This window comes from Saimiri boliviensis, chromosome 2, assembly GCF_048565385.1.
Source record: "Saimiri boliviensis isolate mSaiBol1 chromosome 2, mSaiBol1.pri, whole genome shotgun sequence".
NCBI classification, from domain to species: domain Eukaryota; kingdom Metazoa; phylum Chordata; class Mammalia; order Primates; family Cebidae; genus Saimiri; species Saimiri boliviensis.
Window position 1 is genome coordinate 90864849 of NC_133450.1, and position 22923 is coordinate 90887771.

Genomic DNA, 22923 nt, shown 5'->3' on the forward strand with positions numbered 1-22923 from the left:
CAGAAAGGAAACTCATGCATCAGAAAAGGTTTGAGCTGATGACTGATAAGATCTCCCTTTATTCTTAAGTTCTCTGGTTCTATGATATATTTTGTTTGCCGCAAGATTAGCGGCGGCATCCTAATCATCGCCAAGATCTAGGCTACTGATTCTTAAATTCCCTTATTCTGTCCCTCTCCAGGTTTCAGGGATATAATCAGAAGGTAACCTCTGATGGGTCTTTGCTGCTACAATAACAAACATTTGCTGTAATATCTGGAAATTAGGATCAAATAAAAGGACAACATTACTGCTACCTGTTCTCACCATCAGGTGGTTTATGTGGCTAGTGGAATTTGTCAATCTAATCTTACTGTTAAATAACTGCAAAGAGGCCGGGCATGGTGGCTCATGCCTATAATCCCAGCACTTTGGGAGGCCGAGGCAGGTGGATCACGAGGTCAAGAGATCGTGACCATCCTGGTCAACATGGTGAAACCCCGTCTCTACTAAAAATACAAAAAATTAGCTGGGCATGGTGGTGCGTGCCTGTAATCCCAGCTACTCAGGAAGTTGAGGCAGGAGAATTGCTTGAACCCAGGAGGCAGAGGTTGTGGTGAGCTGAGATCGTGCCATTTCACTCCAGCCTGGGTAACAAGAGTGAAACTCCCTCTCAAAAAAATAACTGCAAAGTGAATAGTGAAAGATTTAGAAGACTGCAAACTAGCAAGTAACTCTGAAAATCATTTATTAAACATCTCCAGTATTTTATCTGAACCAGTTGCCTACAATTATGTATACTGTAATCTTTTCCTTTTTTTTTTTTTTTTTTTTTTTTTTCTTGAGATAGTCTTGCTCTGTCACCCTGGCTAGAGTGCAGTGGCAAAATCTTGGCTCACTGCAGCCTTTGCCTCCCAGATTCAAGCAATTCTTCGGCCTCAGCCTCCAAAATAGCTGCAAGTACAGGCATATGCCACCTGGCTAATTTTTGTATTTTTTAGTAGAGACGGGGTTTCACCATGTTGGCCAGGCTGGTCTCGAACTCTTGACCTCAAGTGATCCACCTGCTTCAGCCTCCCAAAGTGCTGGGATTACAGGTTTGAGCCACCATGCCTGACCTATACCATAGTCTTGAGAGATACTGGTGACTACAGAGGATAGCTTTAGAGATTTAAGCAGACTTAAGAAAACTGCTGATTGTTAGCTCTTGAGTTTAACCGTAAGTCTGGAAAAAATATTAAAATAAAATATGAAATTGGGCTGAGCACAGTGGCTCATGCCTGTAATCCCAGCACTTTGGGAGGCCGAGGCGGGCGGATTACCTGAAGTCAGGAGTTCAAGACCAACCTGGCCAGCATCATAAAACCCCATCTCTACTAAAAATACAAAAATTAGCCAGGCTTGGTAGTGCATGCCTGTAATCCCAGCTACTCAGGAGGCTGAGGCACGAAAATCACTCGAACCCAGGGGGCAGAAGATGTAGTGAGCTAAGATGGTGCCACTGAATTCCAGCCTGGGCCACAGAGTGAGAGACTCTCAAAAATAAATAAATAAAATAATACACAATCAAGTGATTCTAAAGAAAATAAATCATAATGTTAACATAGTGGTCTGTGAATGGTAGAACTTTTTTTTATCTTTGGTTTTCCAAATTGTCAATAAATATGTTACTTTTATAGTATGATAAACTTTATTTCATTGAAAAAGGAAACATACACTGTTACAGTAATGTATATTAATAAATTAATCAATAAAGAAGGTTCATACCAACAGCACTTGAGGCATTTTTCATCTATGTCTTTTCAGATTTTTCAGTAGCAGCCATCAATTGTCACCATGAGGTGTATAATAAGGACAGGGTGTGTGTAGACTCAGCAGTACACCAGTCTGAAACTGAGAACATTTAAAGATTTCATACTTTCTGTCTCTCTGACCTCTGGTCAATAAGTCAATAACTATGAATTTTAACCCAAAGAAATACAAGGATGGAATTTTTTTTTTAAAGGACAACAGATTTTGGCATTGTAGGAAGGAAAGCAGGTCTGTGTATGTGGTTTTTTGTTGTTGTTGTTTGATGTGAACTGTAGAAAATCCAGTTTGCTGAGGGTCCTCCTGAGGTGCAGTGAGTGTACTGTCCTAATTCAACAGTTCAAAAGGCTCGGGTCTATCAGATGACCTTTTGTATTTTCTGCTAGGAACCTATTGTTAAGCCAAATACCTTAATACATATTTTATCACCCTTGTCTTTTTTTTTCAAGTTCTCACAAAACAGTGATTTCATTTAATACTTCCTTAGAAGTTGTTTTACCAATTCTGAGATCTTTTCAGACTGTTTTCCTAGTGGGAATCCAGAAGAACTCTAGCTTGGAACACTTGCTAACAGTATCTACCCGCTACATCTTGTTCTTTGGCAAATACCAGAAAGTTACACAGTATCATTTTTTCTCTTTTTTATTAAGCTTTTTATTTTGGCCGGGCGCGGTGGCTCAAGCCTGTAATCCCAGCACTTTGGGAGGCCGAGGCGGGTGGATCACGAGGTCGAGAGATCGAGACCATCCTGGTCAACATGGTGAAACCCCATCTCTACTAAAAGTGCAAAAAATTAGCTGGGCATGGTGGCACATGCCTGTAATCCCAGCTACTCAGGAGGCTGAGGCAGGAGAATTGCCTGAGCCCAGGAGGCGGAGGTTGTGGTGAGCCGAGATCGTGCCATTGCACTCCAGCCTGGGTAACAAGGGCGAAACTCCGTCTCAAAAAAAAAAAAAAGCTTTTTATTTTGAAGTTAGTGTAGAGTGAAATTCACTTACAACAATTAATACAAAGATCCCCTGTCCTTTACCCAGTTTTCCACAGTGGTAACATCTTAAAACTGGAATACAGTATCACATCCAGGATACTGATACTGATACAGTCAAGATACAGAATATTATAAAGGTCTTGTGTTGCCTTTTTGTAGCAACACCTACTTTCTTCCTACTCCTGCCCCCATCCGTTCCTTAACCCTTGGCAACTAGATGGTCTTCATTTCTGCAATTCTGTTATTTCAAGAATGTTGTATAAGTGGAATTACACAGTATATACTTTTTAGGTTTGGCCTTTTTTTCCTCAGCAGAATTCTCCAGGCTTTTGCATGTATCAATACCTCATCCTTTTTATTGCTGAATAGTATTACAGGTGTAGATGTACCAATTTGTTTAACCATTCACCCACTGAAGAACATTTGTGTTGTTTTCAGTTTTTGACTGTTAAGAATAGAGTTTCTATAAACATTCACATGTAGGATTTCCTGTGAACACAAGTTTTCATTTATCTAGGACAGATGTTCAGGAGTGCAATTGCAGGGTCATATAACTTCTTTAGAAACTATCAAACTGTTTACATTCCCAACAGGAATATGTGAGTGATTCAGTTGTTCTATGTCCTCACCAGCATTTAGTATTGCCACTGTTTTTTTTTATGTTAGCCATTCTGATAGGTATGTAGCTTGTTTTGGTTGTTTTTTGTTTTTGAGATGGAGTTTTGCTCTTGTCACCCAGGCTGGATTGCAGTGGCATAATCTCGGCTCATCGCAACCTCCACCTCCCAGGTTCAGGCAATTCTCCTGCCTCAGCCTCCTGAGTAGCTGGGACCACAGGCGTACAGTACCATGCCTGGCTAATTTTTTTGTATTTTTAGTAGAGATGGGGTTTCACCATGCTGGCCAGGTTGGTCTCAAACTCCTGACCTCAGATGATCCGCCTGCCCCAGCCTCCCAAAATGCTGGGATTACAGGCATGAGCCCCCAGGCCCAGCAGCTTGTTTTGGTTTTAATTTGCATTTCCCTAATGGCTAATGTTGTTGAACATCTTTTCATGTATACCCTTTTTGCTGAAATGCTTTGTTAATGCCTCTTGCTTGTTTTCTAATTGGATTGTTCGTGTTTTTACTGTTGGGATTTAAGAGTTCTTTATTATCTTCTATTTATTAGTTATTTGTCAGATATGTAGTTTGCAAATATTTCTTCCAGGTCTATAGTTTTTCATCCTCTTAATGTTCTTTCACAAAGCAAAAGTTTTTAATTTTAGTTTTGTTTTCAATTTTCATGAAATCTAATTTATTAATTTTTCCTCTTATAGATTGTGTTTTTTATTTCAAATATAAGAACTCTTATAGCAAGGCCTAAAGCCAGGTTTTCTAATATTTTTCTAAAAGTTTTAGTTGTTGGCCAAGCATAATGGCTTATGCCTGTAATCCCAGCACTATGGGAGGCTGAGGTGGTAGGACTGCTCGAACCCAGGAGTTTGAGAACAGCCTGGGCAACATGGTGAGACCCTGTCTTTATTAAAAATAAATAAATAGGCTGTGCGGCAGTTCACACCTGTCATCCCAGCACTTTGGGAGGTCGAGGTGGGCGGATCACAAGGTCAGGAGATCAAGACCATCCTGGCCAACATGGTGAAACCCCATCTCTACTAAAAATACAAAAATTAGCCGGATGCAGCAGTGTGTGCCTGTGGTCCCAGCTACTCGGGAGGCTGAGGCAGGAGAATCGCTTGAACCTGGGAGGCGAGGGTTGCCGTGAGCCAAGATGGCGCCACTGCACTCCAGCCTGGGCAACAGAGTGAAACTCTGTCCCAAAAAATTAATATAAAAATAATAAATAGAAGTTTTTGTAGTTTTATCTTTTACATTAAGTCCGTGATCCTTTTTTATTTTTTAGAGAGAGGGTCTGTCACCCAGGCTGGAGTGCAGTGGCACAATCTCGGCTCACTGCAGCCTCTGCCTCCTGGGTTCAATCCATCCTCCTACCTCAGCCTCCTGAGTAGCTGGGACTACAGGTGTGTGCTACCAGGCCCAGCTAAAAAAAAATTTTTTTATTTTTGGTAAAGATGGCATTTGTCATGTTACCCAAGCTGTTCTCAAATTCCTGGGCTCAAGCCATCGCCAACTTTGGCCTCCCAAAGTGCTAGAATTACAGGAATGAGCCACCACACCTGGCCCCTAGGATCGATTTTGAGTTAATGTTTGTATTAGGTGAGAAACCTAGTTAGCACATCTTTTGATTCTCCTGCCTCAGCCTCCCAGGTAACTGGGACTACAGGCATGCAATACCATGCCCAGCTAATTTTTAAATTACTTATACAGACAAGGTCTTACTGTGTTGCCCAGGCTGGTCAACTCCTGGGCTCAAGCAATCCTCCCTTCTTAGCCTTCCAAAGTGCTGGGATTATAGGTGTGAGCCATCTCACCCAGCCAGTTGGGTTTTTTGGTGTGAATCTGTTATTGGATTCTTTGTTATATTCCACTTATTTGTCCCTCCACCAGTGGCACACAGCATTGATTACTGTCAGCTATTTATGTCTTGAAATCAGGTAGACCAATTCCTCTCACTTTATTCCTCATTTTTCAAATTTGTTTTAGCTATTCTAGTCCCTTTGCTTTTTATATAAATTTCTATATAAATGCTTTCCATATAAATTTGTGTATATTTACAGGAAATCTTGTTAGGACCTTGATAGGAATTGAAATAAGCTTGTGTAAGTCTTGGGAAAATGGGCATTCTTACTATATTGAGTCTTCTGTTTTCTAAACACATAGTATATCTCTGTGTGTATTTAGGTCTTTGACTTCTTTTGTCAGCATTTTGGTTTTCCACCTGCAAGTCCTATACATGTTTTGTTAGATTTGCCCCTAAATCTTTTTTTTCTTTTTTGAGTAATTGTAAATGATACTGTATTTTTAATTTTACTATACATACGTTCATTGATGGTATAGAGAAATACAATTGATTTTTTTTTTCTTTTTTTTTTTAAACAAAGTCTTTCTCTGTTGCCCAGGCTAGAGTGCAGTGGCATGATCTTGGCTCACTGCAACCTCTGCCTTCCAGGTTCAAGCAATTCTCCTGTCTCAGCCTCCCGAGTAGCTGGGATTACAGGTGCCTGCTACCACGCCCAACTAATTTTTGTATTTTAAGTAGAGACGAGTTCACCATCTTAGCCAGGCTGGTTTCAAACTGCTGATTCCACCTACCTTGGCCTCCCAAAGTGCTAGGATTACAGATGTGAGTCACAGTGCCCAACCACAATTAATTTTTTTAATATGTTTATCTTGTGTACTGGACCTTGCTGAACTTATTAATTCTAGGAGTTCATTTGTAGATTCTTTCTGATTTTGTATGTTCATAATTATGTCACATGCAAACAGGAACAGTTTTATTTTCTCTTCTTCAGCAGTCTTTATGTCTGTTTCCTTTTCTTGTCTCACTGCACTGGTTAGAACTTTCAGCAATATGTTAGATAACAGTGGTGAGAGTGGACATCTGTCCTCGCTTACAATCTTATGGGAAAGTATTATCTTTCACCATTAAGTATGGCTGTAGGTTTTTTTGTACTTGCCCTTTATCAAATTTATCTTCCTTTTTTTGTGAGACATTTTGCTATGAATGGGTATTGCATTTTTTCAAATATTTTTTCTGCAACAATTTCTATGATCATAGTTTTTCTTCTTTATTAATATGCAGACTTAAATTGACTAATTTTCAAATATTAAACCAGTCTTGCATCCCTGGAATAAACACTACTTGGTCAAAATGTATAATTCTTTTTAATATATTGCTGAATTATATTTGCTAATATTAATAAACATTTTTATATCTTTCATAAGGGATATTTTTAAGGTTTCCTTTTTGTACTGTCTTTGTCTGTTTTGATACCAGGGTAACACTAACTTCATAAAGAAGTTGTCAGATTTATGTATATAGAGTTGGTTTATCCTTTTGATGTCTGCAAAATCTGTAGTTATGTATACCTCATTTCATTCCTGATAGTATAATTGGTGTCTTCTCTCTTGCTAGTAAGTTTGTCGGTTTTATTAATCTTTGCAAAGAATCATCTTTCTTTTTTTCCTCTTTTCATTTCATTTGATTTCTGCTCTTTATTTCCTTCATTGGCTTCTTTTGCTCTTCTTTTTTAGGTGCTTACTGATTTAAGATATCTCTCTCTGTGTTTTTTCTTTTTTATCTTAGCCCAAGGACATTTTGTCTCTTTCTTTCTTTCTTTTCTTTTTTCTTTTCTTTTTTTTTTTTCTTTGAGACAGGGTCATGCTCTTTTACCTGGGCTGCAATGCAATGGCATGATCCCCAGCTAATTGCATTTTTTTTTTTTTTTTTTTGGTAGAGATTAGGTCTGACAATGTTGCCCAGTGTATTAGTCCATTTTCACACTGCTGATAAAAGACACATCCATGACTGGGCAAGTTACAAAAGAAAGAGGTGTTGGGACAGGCATGGTGGCTCACACCTATAATCCCAGCCCTTTGGGAAGCCTAGACAGGCAGATCACCTGAGGTCAGGAGTTTGAGACCAGCCTGGCCAACATGGTGAAACCTCCTCAAAAAAAAAGATTTTTTTAAAAAAGAAGGTGTAGGCCAGGCACAGTGGCTCACGCCTGTAATCCTAGCACTTTGGGAGGCTGAGGTAGGTGGATCACCTGAGGTCAGGAGTTCAAGACCAGCCTGGCCATCAGGGTGAAACCCCATCCTTAAAAAAAAAAAAAAAAAAAAAAAATCCTGAAAGATGTAACTTCCAATTTGGAATTCTGTACCTAGCCATACAATCAACTGAGTATAGGAGAAGAAAAAAATGGCCGGGCGCGGTGGCTCAAGCCTGTAATCCCAGCACTTTGGGAGGCCGAGGCGGGTGGATCACAAGATCGAGAGATCGAGACCAACGTGGTCAACATGGTGAAACCCCGTCTCTACTAAAAATACAAAAAATTAGCTGGGCATGGTGGCACGTGCCTATAATCCCAGCTACTCAGGAGGCTGAGGCAGGAGAATTGCCTGAACCCAGGAGGCGGAGGTTGCGGTGAGCCGAGATCGCACCATTGCACTCCAGCCTGGGTAACAAGAGCAAAACTCCGTCTCAAAAAAAAAAAAAAAAAAAAAAAGGCCGGGCGCGGTGGCTCAAGCCTGTAATCCCAGCACTTTGGGAGGCCGAGGCGGGTGGATCACGAGGTCAAGAGATCGAGACCATCCTGGTCAACATGGTGAAACCCCGTCTCTACTAAAAATACTAAAAATTAGCTGGGCATGGTGGCACGTGCCTGTAATCCCAGCTACTCGGGAGACTGAGGCAGGAGAATTGCCTGAACCCAGGAGGCGGAGGTTGCGGTGAGCCGAGATCGCGCCATTGCACTCCAGCCTGGGCAACAAGAGCGAAACTCCGTCTAAAAAAAAAAAAAAAAAAAAAAAAAGAGTAGAAAAAAATACTTTAAAAAAATTAAAAAAAAAAAAAAGAAGGTGTAATAGACTTATGGAGTTCCACAGGGCTGGGGAGCCTCACAATCATGGCAGAAGGCAAGGAGGAGCAAGTCACATCTTACACGGATGGCAGAAGGCAGAAAGAGAGAACTTGTGCAGGGGATTTCCTCTTGATAAAACCATCAGATCTTGTGATACTTATTCACTATCATAAGAATGGCATGGGAAAGACTTGCTCCCATGATTCCATTACCTCCTACCAGGTCTCTGCCACAACATGTGGGAATTCAAGATAAGATCTGGGTCCTTGAGTCCAGCCAAACCCTGTGACCCAGGCTGGTCTTGAACTCCAGGACTCAAGGAATTCTCCCACCTCAACCTCCCAAAGTGCTGGGATTACAGGCATAAGCCACCACACCTGGTCTGTTTCCTTTTCTAATGTATGCATTTAGTACTAAAACTTTTCCTCATGGCACTGATTTAGCTTATCACTATGTAATGATGTCAGCATATTACCAGTTCACATATAGAAACCTTAATTGTCTACATACGTTTAGAACCACAATAGATGGTTTTATAATTTTTGCTTCAACTGGCAAACATAATAGGAAACTCAAGAGGAGAAGTGTACTTATTCATATTTCTTCTTACTATGTTTTTCTCCTCCTTGATGTTCCAGGACTACTACTTTTGTCATTTTCTTTCTGTTTAGAAACTTGAACCAACTATGCTGGTAACACATTTTCTTAGTTTTCCTTCATTTGAGAATGTCTTGATTTCTCCTTTATTCCTCAAGGTTGTTTTCACTAGATACAGGTTTCTGGGTTGACAGTTCTTTTCTTTCAGCACTTGAAACATTTTGTGTCACTTCCTTCTGACCTCCATAGTTTCTGAAGAAAAATCTGCTGTCATCCTAATAGTTTTATGCCTGCAGTCAAGATACAGTTTTTCCACTTGCTGCTTTCAACATATTTTTGTTTTTATTTTCTATTTTATTTATTGTTACTTGTTTATTTTTTTGAGACACAGTCACACTCTGTTGCCCATGCTGGAATACAGTGGCACAATCTTGGCTCACTGCAACCTCTGCCTCCCAGGTTCAAGCAATTCTTGTGTCTCAGCCACCCGTGTAGCTGAGATTACAGGTGTGCGCCACCATGGCCAGCTGATTTTTGTATTTTTTTTCTTAGTAGAGGTGGGCTTTCACCATGTTGGCCAGGCTGGTCTTGAACTTCTGACCTCAAGCAGTCCGTCCACTTTGGCTTCCCAAAGTGCTGGGATTACAGGCATGAGCCACTGTGCCTGGCCTTGTATTTAGTTTTCAGATGTTTGACTATTATGTATCTTGATTTAGGTTTCATCAGGTTTATGCTGTTTGGGGTTTGTTCTGCTTCTTGAATCTGTAAATTTATGTCTTTTGCCAAACTTGGAGAATTTTCAGCCATTATTTCTTAAGTACTTTTACTATCCTACCCTCTTCTTCCTCTCCTTCTTGGACTCTGAGACAAAATATTAGCTCTTTTGTACTTCTGCAAGTCCTTGATTCTCTGTTAATGTTTTTCATTCTGTTTTTCTCTGTAATTCAGATTGAAGAATTCTATTTTCTGTCTTCTGATTCAGTGATTCCTCTGTCCCCTCCATTCTCCTCTTGATTTTATTCATTGAGTTTATTTTAGTTATTGTATTTTTCACTTCTTAAACTTTCCATTTTGGTCTTGATATCTTCTATTTCTTTGCTAAGACCTTCTATTTTTTTCATTTGTTTCAAGTGTCCTTGTAATTGCTCATGTAAGTATTTACAAGGTACTGTTTAAAAATCTTTGTCAGATAATCCTAACACTTGTTACTCAATGATGATCATCTATTGTCTTTTTTTAATTCAGTTTGAGATGTTCCTAGTTCTTGGTGTGATTAGTGATTTTTTAAAATAGTATAGCCTGGACATCTTGCATATCATGTTATGAGGCTCTAGATTTTATTTAATCCTTTTATCTGGATCCTTTTGACATTGCTCCAGGAGGGGAGGTGGTGGGAGGTACCACTTTATTACGGCCAGATAAAAGTAGAAATTCATCACTTTGACACTTGAGGGGAAGGGCAGGAAGTTTATTCTCACTGCTGGTTGAAGTAGGCATTCTGGCTCCTTACCAGATAACTCCCTGGCTGGGAAAGGACTACAGTGCTTCATTACTCTCCTCACGTGGCATGACAGAAGGGTATGTGGCCTAATTGTCATGGAACAGTAATGTAAGTCCTGAATGCCAAGTAGGCCTCCTTTGATACCACCCCAGAGTAGATGGAGATGGGTACCTCATTACTGCCAATAGGGGTGGAAGTTAGGCTCCCTGTGTGGTTTCCACTGACCACTTGGCAGGAGGGTGGGGAGGCTATTCCATGCATATGAAGGAAATGACATATTTAAATGTCAATAGTTATTGTGATTTTTTTTTTTTTTTTTTTTTTTTTTTTTTTGAGATGGAATCTCACTCTGTGGCCCAGGCTGGAGTGCAGTGCTGTGATCGTGGCTCACTGCAGCCTCCACCTCTCAGGTTCAAGCTTCTTGACACAGCCTCCTGAGTAGCTGGGATTACAGGCATGAGCCACCATACCAGGCTAATTTTTGTATTTTTAGTAGAAACAGGGTTTCACTATGTTGTTTAGGCTGGTCTTGAAGTCTTGACCTCAGGTGATCCACCTGCTTCAGCCTCCCAAAGTGCTGGAATTACAGGCATGAGCCACCACGCTTGGCCTAGTTATTGTGAATTTACAGGATAAGGAAAAAAGAAAAGGGAAGGATAAATGCAAAAAGGAGGAAAGTATAGATAGGTTTGGCAGTAGTGGAATGGAATTACTATTGATTATATGTGTTAATCAAAATGAGAATGTTATTTTTTTCATGATGATGGCATACACTGTCTTAAACTTGAAATTACTACTCAGTTTCAACAAAATGTCATAAAAATGTTATGTTTTTCAGAGATACTTTAATAATTGATGAGCTAATAAGAAAGATTTGCACATTCAGTTTATCATTTTTGTCTTGGTTATCAGAAAACTCATAACTAAATGTATAGTATTTATGTTAGTCTACAGTGTACATGATTGATGTTTTCCTCTTACATGTTGTTTAATTTCTATTTTAAATAGATTTATTTTATACAAATCTTTTATATGAGATGCTCAACCTTTTTAGAACTCACTAGGATACAGTAAATAAATAATGTGATACACATTTTTACATCTAGGTTAACTGAACCTAAGTCCTACGTTTAGGATATGTGAAAATCTCAGTAATTCAGAAAGGCTTTTTTACTTACTTGTCTTCCCTTCCCTGTTGCCCCCAAGTTAGATTATAATTATCATATATTCAGCAGTTTCTGATTAGTCTCCATGATTGCCCTTTCCAAACTACAGAATGTATAGTAGCATGTAAAACTCCTGTAACTTTTAAAACTCTGAATACCTTTCATAAGGGTTGTCAATTTCTGGGGGGTTTGTTTGTTTGTTTGTTAGTTTTAGACAAAGTTTCCTTCTTGCCCAGGCTGGAGTGCAATGGGGTAATCTCAGCACACTTCAACCTCCACCTCCTGGGTTTAAGTGATTCTCCTGCCTCAGCCTCCCAAGTAGCTGGGATTACAGGCATGTGCCACCATGCCCAGCTAATTTTATACTTTTAGTAGAGACGGGGTTTCTCCGTGTTGGTCAGGCTGGTCTCGAACTCCCAACCTCAGGTGATCTGCCCACCTTGGCCTCCCAAAGCATTGTTATTATAGGTCTGAGCCACCATGCCCGGCCAGTGTTGTTGATTTCTAAGCAAATAGTGTTTGTTAACTATTAATAGAACCTTTGTGTTTACAATGCAAAAGGATCATTGTAGCAAGAGTCAAAGAAAAAGTAAATTGACATATCTGAGCTGCTCCAAATGCAGTTAAAATTAGTAAGTGCATTTGGAGCAGCTCAGATATGTGAATCTACTTCTTCAACTGTAGATTTTATTAAATCTAAATATAGGCCAAATATTTCTGAAGAAAATTTAGCATTTAAATTGAGATATGGTTTTTAAGTGTTAAATGCCCACCAAAATCAGACTTACTACAAGAAAAGGAATGTAAAATGTCTTACTTTTATGTTGGTTGCATGTTGAAATGTTAAAATTTTTGATACATTGGATTAAGTATAATAGTAAAAAATTTAAAACCAGCAAATTGGTGACTAATGGAATAAAAAGTAATTTTAGGAAAACAGCAAAAATCTCTTGGTTTCCTTTATTTTTGTTATTATTATTATTATTATTTTGAGATGAAGTCTTGCTTTGTCACCCAGGCTCCAGTGCAATGGCATGATCTCTGCTCACTGTAACCTCTACATCCCAGGTTCAAGCAATTTTCCTGCCTCAGCTTCCCAAGTAGCTAGAACCACAGGCATGCACCACCACATCTGGCTAATTTTTGTGTTTTTAGTAGAGATAGGGTTTCACTATATTGGCCAAGCTGGTTTTGAACTCCTGACTTCAAGTGATCCACTTGCCTTGACCTCCCAAAGTGCTGGGATTACAGTTGTGAGCCACCACACCCAGATTTTTCTATATATTTTTTTAAGCCCAAACCTCACACCTTCTTGGTTTCCTTTATAACTCACCTAGTAATGGGGCTTTAAACAAGTAGCTTAGCAAAACTATCTTAAAACTACAGATTTAGATATGGCCTTTGAGTCCCAAACTAGCATTAGAAAATCTGATTCTCAACTGTAAGATTCTATGGTCATTAATGATCTGAGAAATTGGGGGGTGGCATACAATTAGATACACAGATTTACAAAATACAAGCAGTGATTCCCAAATTCTTCAGTTATTTGTTTATAGATTGACAAACTTTTTTTTTTTTTTTTAATTAGGTGACTAATAAAGGTACCAGAAGAATATGGCTGCACAAATACCAGAATCTGATCAGATAAAACAGGTAAGGTATTCTAATTAAGGGGGAAAAGATACTGCAAAAAAATGTAAGGTGCTACTAATGCCACGATGTCAGGCTAGGTGCAGTGGCTCACACCTATAATCTCAGCACTTTGGGAGGCTGAGGTGCGTGGGTCACTTGAGGTCAGGAGTTCGAGACCAGCCTGGCCTACATGGTGAAGCCCTGTCTCCTAAAAATACAAAAATTAGCCAGGCGTGGTGGCAGACACCTGAAAGTCCCAGCTACTTGGGAGGTTGAGGCAGGAGAATCATTTGACCCAGGAGGCAGAGGCTGCAGTGAGCTAATATCACAGCACTGCACTCCAGCCTGGGCAACAGAGCAAGACACCATCTCAAAAAAAAAAAACATGTCAGCCAGTGGTTTCACAAAACAATTATTTCTATTTCATTTCCAAAATGGATAGTAAATGATATAAAGCATATGTATTTTTAATTTGACTGATAAGGAAAAATTAAATATTCAACTAGAAAATAAGACTATGTTGTAGATCATATTGTACCCATTTAAGTTAGTATAATAACTATGATTTCAAGTGTTACCATGTATTTTGTCTAAATACAAAATACTAGTAATTTACGTTTCAAATCTTTGTTTTAAAAACCAAGTATTAAAGAACATTCTGGTTTGTTTGTAGTTTAAGGAATTTCTGGGGACCTACAATAAACTTACAGAGACCTGCTTTTTGGACTGTGTTAAAGACTTCACAACAAGAGAAGTAAAACCTGAAGAGGTATGGAAATTGTTACTCACTAAAATTCTCCAAGCTTGTCATAAACGCTGTAAGTAGGATCCCCCTAAGCATTTCATTTGTTCCTACTTATTACAAGAATTTAGACTATCTTTTATCTTCCATTGCTTGGAAGAACTGAAGCAGCCACCGACCCATGGCATTGAGTTTAACAGCGCCAAGTTTAATATGACAGTTACATTTTGCCAAGTCAGACCATTTTAGAGAAGATGCCTGCAGCTGCTGAGTTGTTGTTCCATAGCAAAGATTCTTACTAATTAGCTTTCAGTCAAGATGGCCAACCTAGAGAAACTTGGCACAGCCTTTCTGTATGGCCCTGGGAATTCTGGTTGGCTTTGGAAAAAACGAAGCTTGAATTTGGTGGCCCATACTGAAAACCCAATCCAATTAGAAGTCTTAACTTGTTTTTTTAAGATGAGGTCTTGTTCTGTCACCCAGGCTGGAGTGCAATGGCATAATCATAGCTCAGTGTAACTTTGAACTCCCAGCACTCTGGAAACCCAAAGCAGGTGGATCACTTAAGCCCAGGAGTTCAAAACCAGCCTCAGCAACATGGTGAAACCCTGTCTTTAGAAGAAATAAAAATAGCTGGACATGTTGGCACATGCCTGTGATCCCAGCTAGTCTGGAGCTGAGGTGAGAGGGTCACCTGAGCCCAGGATGCAGAGGTGGCAGTGAGCTGTGATTACACTACTGCACTCTAGCCTGGGCGACAGAACAAGACCCTGACAACAAAAAAAAAAAAAAAAGAAAGAAAAAAAGAAAAGCACCAGCCTGGGCAACATTGTGAGACCTCATCTCTACTAAAAAATAAAATTAAAAATTAGCCAAGCATGGTGGTGTGTGCCTGCAGTCTTAGCTACTCCTGGGGCTGAAGTAGGAGGATGACTTAAGCCCAGGAGGTTGAGGCCACAGTGAACCACTGCATTCTATCCTGGGCAACAGAGAGAGAACCTGTCTCAAAAAAATAAATACATAAAAAGTAAAAGATTGAGAATTAAGAATGTTGTTTCTCATTAAAAAGGAACAAAGTTACTACTGGCTCTATATTTTAACAATCGAAACAAGAGGATAGGAATGTGGGCTTTCACTTAATACATCTGCAGAAAATCTAGTCCAGAAGCTTCTCGAAAGCAGAGACTTACCATTGCTCTTAGTGACTGCAAACTGGTGGGCATTCAATATATATTAATGCTTGTCAGTGGATGAAAGTATCAGTTGAAAGCTATGGTCAGTTGCTGCCAATTAATACTATTTAATTCTCAGATATATTCAAAGAAAAGCAAACTACCCATGGGTTCTTTCGGAATTCATGCATTTAAAAAAATTCCTATTTTTGTGTTGCCTCTTGGATCTTCCCTTTCCATTCCTAGACCACCTGTTCAGAACATTGCTTACAGAAATATTTAAAAATGACACAAAGAATATCCATGAGATTTCAGGAATATCATATTCAGCAGAATGAAGCCCTGGCAGCCAAAGCAGGACTCCTTGGCCAACCACGATAGAGAAGTCCTGATGGATGGACCTCTGATGAAAGATTGCCAGTAGCTGCTTTACTGAAAATGAGGATTCATCTGATAGAATCCCCTGAAAGCAGTAACCACCATGTTAAACCATCTGTCATGACTGTTTGGCAAATGGAAACCACTGGAGAAACAAAATTGCTATTTACCAAGAATAATCAAAATAGAAGGTCTTACTGTTCAATGAATTAAGATGCAGCATTTGTTGAGGCCTTATGATTCAGCAGCTTGGTCACTTGATTAGAAAAATAAACCATTGTTTCTTCAATTGTGACTGTGAATTTTAAAGCAAATTATGTGTTCAATCATGTATGAGATAGAAAAATTTTTATTACTAAAAGTAAAATAAATGGAAATATCACTGAGCAGTTGTTTATACTGTATGGTACAATACTCTCATTGGACTGTAGAAATGTTGAAATGTTTTTCAATCAGGCTCATCCTCCCAGCATTTCTGTTCATTCATGTCTGCTTCAAATTGCTGGTGAATACATAAAATAGTTACTTGCTGATCATTTCAATACACAATCCTTTTCTTGCCTCCCTTCTTGTGTCAGGGTAGGCATTTCATATTCTTATCTTACCTACATTTTCATATATCTTCAGGAAACCATCCCATCTGCCCTAATTTGGTAATATTTAAGAGTTGACTGTTATACTGTAATGGAGTTCATGTTTGTGTTTTGTTCAAAAGCTGACAGTCATACATGAACGATTTTAAGGCTTGTCAATGATAATAAGTAAACCAAAGTTAATGTCTTATGGCTAATGAATCCTGAAACAAATCCAAGCATTTGCAGGAAATTCTAGTTGATGCAAAAGTATAACAAGCAGTTTAGTAAAATGTAAGTGGACTAATACTTACTAATCAACTGGCTTATGAATAGATTTCATTTGATTCCATTTTAAACCTGTATTTAAAACACTAGTTAGCCTGGATGTTTAAATTTGCCAGTGATTTCTGTTTTGTATGTTAATGGAAGCAGTATTGTTCTGCTTTAAAATTGAAGTGTTGAAATACGGATAATACTCAACAAAATACGCAATTTATTATAGTAAAAGGAACATGAAATAGGCTTGCTTCTCTTAAAGCAGCCAAAATTCAGAGATTTCACTTATTTAAAAATTTGAGCAATTCACACACATAGTTTGATATTCAAGCATAACATAGCTATTTACTGTGTACATTTCACAAAGACAATCAAATATGTGCTCACCTGGCAAACGAGGGGAATTTTGTGCAACAGCATCTCAAATACCTTGGGAGGGAGTGTGTGTTTGAAAACCTTCAGAAGTTCCCGTGGCTGTCTGCACACTAAAAGAGCATTGCTGAGGTGCTGAACCCCCATTCTATGCTCTCCTGAAACAGAATGACAAGTTTTCAGCAAAAATTTAAAGTTATTTAAAACAGACATTCTACAAATCCAAGAAAGCAACAAGCTTAAAAAAAAAAAGCATATCAAACTAAAGACTAGATAAGTCTTGTGAAGAGTAGAGTGCAAATATGAGGGAAGATGTTGAGCTTCACAGTGAAGCTGCAATATTAATAATTTTGAGCCAAATTACAACCAGTATACTCTTACTGTTTAGAAGTGCACTCTTGCATTGGAAACGCTCATGTTCTATACTTTGGGTATGGAGGGAAGAGTATACTGAGGGTATTTTTGTAAGCAGTTGTCTGCTTTTATTAATATCTGATAGGTTATGTTTACACGTGTGACTGATAAAATATAGAGGAAACATCTAATGTTCTAGCTAAATGGAACTTTAAAAAAAAATAGATTTCACTATCAAAGAGTTAAAGCAAGATTTAGTGTAACATGAATTACATACCCAGAGGAAAAAAATAAGAGATTTACGAACTCTGATTTGTAAGCACAGTTTTAAAATGAGTTTTAGGATGACTGGCTTTGACGTAACAATGAAAAATTGTGAAGAGTGAAAATTAATCATAGCATTTCTGTTTAAGTCAGAACATGGAATGACTCTGGTCTCCTTGTTTTACTTTAAGGAAAGTGAGTCAAAGAGGAGTTAAATGATGTAGAGTTTCAATGCTGATTAATGCCAGCATTAGGAATAGAACCTAATTTTCTGACCCTTGAGACTAGAGTACTGCCTGTCTTCAGGTATTCAGTAATCACAGGAGTTTAAATCTTGACATATTTCATGTAAGTGAGTAGAAAATAAAATATGGCCCTACAGGTAAATATATTTATAGATTCTTATTAGCTGAAGCTAGTTTTCCATTTATCTGTTGAAATACATGATCATATGAAGAGAAGAATGCGTGACAGAAAAAAATGCTTTCCAAAGATTGGTATTAAGCTCAAACTAGAAAACGATAAGGAGGCCGGGCGCGGTGGCTCAAGCCTGTAATCCCAGCACTTTGGGAGGCCGAGGCGGGTGGATCACGAGGTCGAGAGATCGAGACCATCCTGGTCAACATGGTGAAACCCCGTCTCTACTAAAAGTGCAAAAAATTAGCTGGGCATGGTGGCACGTGCCTATAATCCCAGCTACTCAGGAGGCTGAGGCAGGAGAATTGCCTGAACCCAGGAGGCGGAGGTTGCGGTGAGCCGAGATCGCGCCATTGCACTCCAGCCTGGGTAACAAGGGCGAAACTCCGTCTCAAAAAAAAAAAAAAGAAAAAAAAAGAAAACGATAAGGATATGTCCTGACTTAAATACATCTAATTTTACATTTTCAACATAAGATATAATAGCACCTGTTCTCAAGATTGGTGGTGCTAACAATACCAGTCAATTTGGTCAAATAATGGAACCAACTAATATATTGAATCACACCAGCTCCTCAGAAATTTCAATCAAAATTATTGTCTCTATGGCCTCATATAAACGTAGCCACCATTGAGATGGCTATAGAACTGTATTTTGCCTGACAGCAAAATGATGAAAATTGGGGGTGGTGGCAAAGGGGAATGGAGAAAGTTAAGAAGATTGCAGAAAACTGGGTAAAAAAATTGCCACATTGGCTAGAATACTGTACTGGTTGGTTCTCAATGTTTTAGTAACCTAAGGAGGAGTTGGGTTTTTCTTGAGACAGAATCTCTCTCTGTCACCCAGGCTGGAGTGCAGTGGCGCAATCTCAGCTCACTACCACCTCTGCCTCCCTGGCTCAAGCGATTCTCCTACCTCAGCCTCCTGAGTAGCTGGGACAACAGGCGTGTGCCACCAGCCTAATTTTTGCATTTTTAGTAGAGATGGGGTTTCACCATGTTGGTCAGGCTGTCTCGAACTCCTGACCTCATGAGTCAGCTTCCTCAGCCTCCCTAAGTGCTGGGATTACAAGTGTGAGCTACCACAGCTGGCATCTAGGGAGTTTTTTTTTTTTTTTTTTTTTTTTAATACTGACACCTGGGTTTCACCTCCATAGATTCTGATTTAATTGGTTTGCAGTTTGATTTAATTGGTTTGGAGAATTAAAGAATAAGCAGCCAAGACTGAGAACTGCAATATAAGTAAAATATGGAAGTATATAACTTCTATAAAGAACTATTAGGGGGCTAGGCGCTGTGGCTCACGCCTGTAATCCCAGCACTTTGGGAGGCTGAGGCAGGCATTTCAGTTGAGGCCAGTTCAAGACCAGCCTGGCCAACATGGCAAAACGCAGTCTCTACTAAAAATGGAAAAATTAGCCAGGTGTGGTGGCACCCACCTATATAATCCCAGCTACTTGGAAGGCTGAGACACAGAATTGCTTGAACCTAGGAGGCTGAGCCAAGATAATTCCACTGCCCTCCAGCCTGGGTGACAGAATGAGACACTGTCCACCCCCATCCCCCCCCAAAAAAAGCTCTTAAATAATTTAGCAGTTAAAAATTTTAAAACCAGAGTTTGCAAGGTATGTTCAGATCACCTCTAAATCTAACTAAACTATTATATCATAACTCATAAAGTGAATAGGAGTAAAATGTGATAAATTATCTTTTTTCTTTTGACTTATAATTCAGAACTTTCTTCTCCACAATTTGAAGGCCCTTGTTTACAAAAAAGAATATAGAATTATGAGTACAAAATTGGTAGGGGTGGCAGGTGTAGCTCATGCCTGTAATCCCAGCACTTTGGGAGGCCGAGGCGGGTGGATCACTTGAGGTCAAGAGTTCAAGACCAGCCTGACCAACATAGTGAAACCCCATGTCTTCTAAAAATACAAAATTAGCTGGGTGTGGTGGTGCACACCTGTAATCCCAGCTACTTGAGAGGGTAGACAGGAGAATTGCTTGAACCTCGGAGGTGGAGGTTGCAGTGGGCAGAGATCAAGCCATTGCACTCCAGCCTAGGCAACAAGAGCAAAACTCCATCTCAAAAAAATAGTAATAATAAATAAATAAATAAATAAATAAAATTAGTCTGAGGGCCTTAGAGGCCTATGCAAATAAAGGTCTTTAGATGTAAGCTTCACTAGTTTATGTAAATCACTTCTGTTTACATCATTTAAGTCAGTTTTAACTGTACATTTTGTCACCAATATTTAGCAGGTATTTTTAGTCCATTTCAAAAATGACCCTATCTAAAAGCAAAGATCATTAATGTTAGCAGGTATTTTTAGTCCATTTAAAAAATTACCCCATCTAAAAGCAAAGATCAGTACTAAATAAAATATTAAAATACAAATTACATTGATTAATGTGCAATGATTTTGAATGCCTGCAACTTTTTCATTTCTCAAAACCTTTATAATGGTTTAAGCCACTGAATACACTAAAAATCTTGGGTGTTGCTATGAGTTGTCTAGGATTTAGACTTCCTTTTTGTATAAATCCTGGAGGATGCTGTTCGCAGACTGAAAAACAAAACCTTTTGAAAATAAAAAGACAACAGAAAGAGGCAAAAACAGATATAGGCACTGTGATATGCAAGGGAGTTTGTAACACTTAAAAATATATATATAGATTGTACTGATGGGTGTAATGCAGGCTTATCCAGGAACATCAGTTACTTCTTTTTTATTTTTATTTATTTTTGTTTTCTTTTTTCTTTTTTTTTGTTATTTATTTTTATTTTTGTATTTGTCATTAGTTACTTCTTAAAGTAAGAAGCCTCAAGACAAATTTTTTTCCTTTCCAGGGTTTAACACCAGAATAAGGATGTTATGATTATGTATATTTATATAATAATAATATTATCTACCATCATTTTGCCTGACAGTATTATGAAGTTTTCTCCAATCCATCTGAAATTAGGTAGAAATAAATTATAACTCAAAATGTGGTCATTAACTGTAAGATAGCCTGACAGGCATCACTCCATTAAACAGTAAAAGAATGGACATTCATAGGGAATTAATTTATCAACAAAGTAAATAAGTATTAAGAATATTCTAAGAAAGCAGGAACATTTTTATAAAGGATTTAGAATTTTTTAAAGTTGTTTTGTTTGTTTTTTTTTTGAGACAGGCTGGAGTATAGTGGTGACATCACCACTGCAACCACAAACTCCTGGGCTCAAGTGATGCTCTCACCTCAGCCTGATGAGTAGCTGGGACTAGAAGTGCATGCCATGGTGCCCAACTAAGTTTTAGTTTTTTGTAGAGATGGGATATTGCTTTGTTGCCCAAGCTGGTCTCAAACTGTTGGCTTCAAGCAATCCTCTCCCCTTGGCCTCCCAAAGTGTTGGGATTACAGATATGAGCCACCACACCCTGCAAAAAGTTTTTATTCTTAACATTTAGTCATCTGGAAAACTCACTGACTTAGAATTTTACACGACAATAAATGAGGTATTTTTATATTTGGCTTTGCTACTCCGTTTGCCTGCTTCCAAGTCTATGACCTGAACACTAACTCTTAGCATAATGGAAGAGTACAGTGTGATGAAGTGAACATGCTGGATTGTTTTTCTTTAATGAGGCAAGTTGGTGAACACACATCTAGCTAGTTATTTGACATAAATACTAATCGATAAATATTTCTCAAGTATAAGCTTTCATAGTAACTCGCAAAAGAACATTTACATTCTTACCTCTAGATAACCAAAGTTCTCCCATCTGTACCTCTTGCAAGAAAAGTTCTTGGAATTTTTCATTCTTCACTGGATCCCACAACTAAAATATTTAACAATGAGTAATGAATGTAAAGTATATGGTTACTGATCAAATTACTTTTTATTTAAAAAAGACATCCTAAACCTAGTCTCTAAATCCAAAGTATGACAGATGTAGTTTTTAATAATATTTAAACCAATTTTCTAAAAAGGGATTATTTCAAGTGATTTTTTTAAAATGACGTATTGGTTAGGCTGCGATGCTTATAATAAATAACTCTCATCCCATATTTTAACCAGCTACATATAGCAGAAATCCTACTCTAGTTAATATAACAAAGGTAGTTTTGTATGTTGCAAAATTATTTTCTTGCCCAGGATATTAACTGCCTGTTGATTTGCTTGCAATGATTTCTCTGGCTCTCAAGGTCATTTTGGTCTTTTAGTTTTGAGACCTCTTCAGGCAGCAGTAACTCTCTAGTAGGGGAAACAAGAAACTATGCTAAGCTTTCTGTACTCACACCCTCCAAAGGAAAGGACAAAGGACCTGGTGGGGGCTGGCAGGGGAGTGAGTGTTCCGAAGGCTGCTTCGTTTTACTGTGATTGGTTCATGAAGGGAACCATGGCCACAAGATGGCATCATCATTGGTACTACACCTAGGGCTGGTTGTTCAAGGTATAAAGGGCAAACCTAGGCCAAAATATCAACTCCACTGCCAGTCACTTCAGCTCCAATCTTTCAGATCCGGAAGGTTTTTGTGGTTTTTTTACCCTACGCATTTTTTTTAAATGGAATGAGCCTGGATAGGGGTCACCTTTGAAGCTTGTTTCAGCAAATATACTAATAATCAGTAACATGATCGGTTTTACTCAATAGATGTTTAGTGAACACTGGCAAGGGCAGGCCACTCAAGGAAAAGCTTGAAGAAACTGGAGACCAAGACCCCTGTGCCTATCCCCAAGGAGCCACAGTCTAACAAAGGGAAAGGGATCATGTAGGTACAAGAATATGTCCAATGTTCTCTGGGGCTCAAAGTACAGAGACATTACATCTGGCTGGAGAATTGCCAAAGCTTTGTTTCTCAGAAAAGGTAAGTGTTTGAGATATGGAGAGGTTTAGTGGAAGTTTGATGAGGAAAGTATAAGCAACACAAAATTGCAGGGAACATAGCAAGTGAACTTAATTAGCTGGATTATGATAGGGTAAATGTAGCAACAATACTACTATTATTGATGGCCAGCTATAGACTAGGAACATATATATATATATATATATATATATATATATATATATATATATATATTATTTCCAATCCCTAGGAGAATAAGGCAGTCAGTCAAAGGCATGGTGCCAAGCTGAGGCTGGCCTGCCTTTTTTTTTTTTTCGAGATGGAGTCTCACTCTGTTGCCCAGACTGAAGTGCAGCGCCACCATCTCAGCTCACTGCAACCTCC

At 38.6% G+C, this 22923-nt stretch overlaps 2 protein-coding genes across 6 annotated transcripts in view; one reads left to right on the top strand and one right to left on the bottom strand.

Annotated features, from left to right (window-relative positions):
- On the top strand, positions 1 to 15832 carry TIMM9 (translocase of inner mitochondrial membrane 9). 4 transcript variants are annotated; one of them, XM_010341050.3, is made up of 4 exons: positions 1 to 28; positions 13111 to 13175; positions 13828 to 13923; positions 15315 to 15832. In XM_010341050.3, the coding sequence occupies exons 2-4, from the start codon at positions 13137 to 13139 to the stop codon at positions 15447 to 15449; spliced, it is 270 nt and encodes an 89-aa protein (XP_010339352.1). In that variant the 5' UTR covers positions 1 to 28; positions 13111 to 13136; the 3' UTR covers positions 15450 to 15832. The 4 variants fall into 4 exon arrangements, with proteins under 4 accessions (XP_010339352.1, XP_039324957.1, XP_039324958.1 ...); XM_039469023.2 differs by having other exon boundaries at positions 15384 to 15832; XM_039469024.2 differs by having other exon boundaries at positions 15399 to 15832.
- TOMM20L (translocase of outer mitochondrial membrane 20 like) overlaps positions 788 to 22923 on the bottom strand; it is a 27799-nt gene continuing 5663 nt past the window's right edge. Inside the window, exons 3-5 of one of the 2 annotated variants that reach the window (XM_039469021.2) lie at positions 21449 to 21530; positions 16685 to 16827; positions 788 to 1872 (exon numbers count right to left, since the gene is read on the bottom strand). In XM_039469021.2, coding sequence (XP_039324955.1) covers positions 1804 to 1872; positions 16685 to 16827; positions 21449 to 21530 — 294 coding nt within the window. In that variant the 3' untranslated portion in view covers positions 788 to 1803. Of the gene's footprint in view, positions 1873 to 15860; positions 15949 to 16684; positions 16828 to 21448; positions 21531 to 22923 lie in introns of those variants that run through there. The other variant, XM_039469022.2, reaches the window with a different exon arrangement.

Bases quoted from the DNA above. Each gene is read 5' to 3' on its own strand.
- TIMM9 (XM_010341050.3), top strand. From the start codon at position 13,137: ATGGCTGCACAAATACCAGAATCTGATCAGATAAAACAG. The intron at 13,176-13,827 runs GTAAGGTATTCT...GTTTGTTTGTAG, and splicing joins AATCTGATCAGATAAAACAG to TTTAAGGAATTTCTGGGGAC. The intron at 13,924-15,314 runs GTATGGAAATTG...TTCCATTCCTAG, and splicing joins GAGAAGTAAAACCTGAAGAG to ACCACCTGTTCAGAACATTG.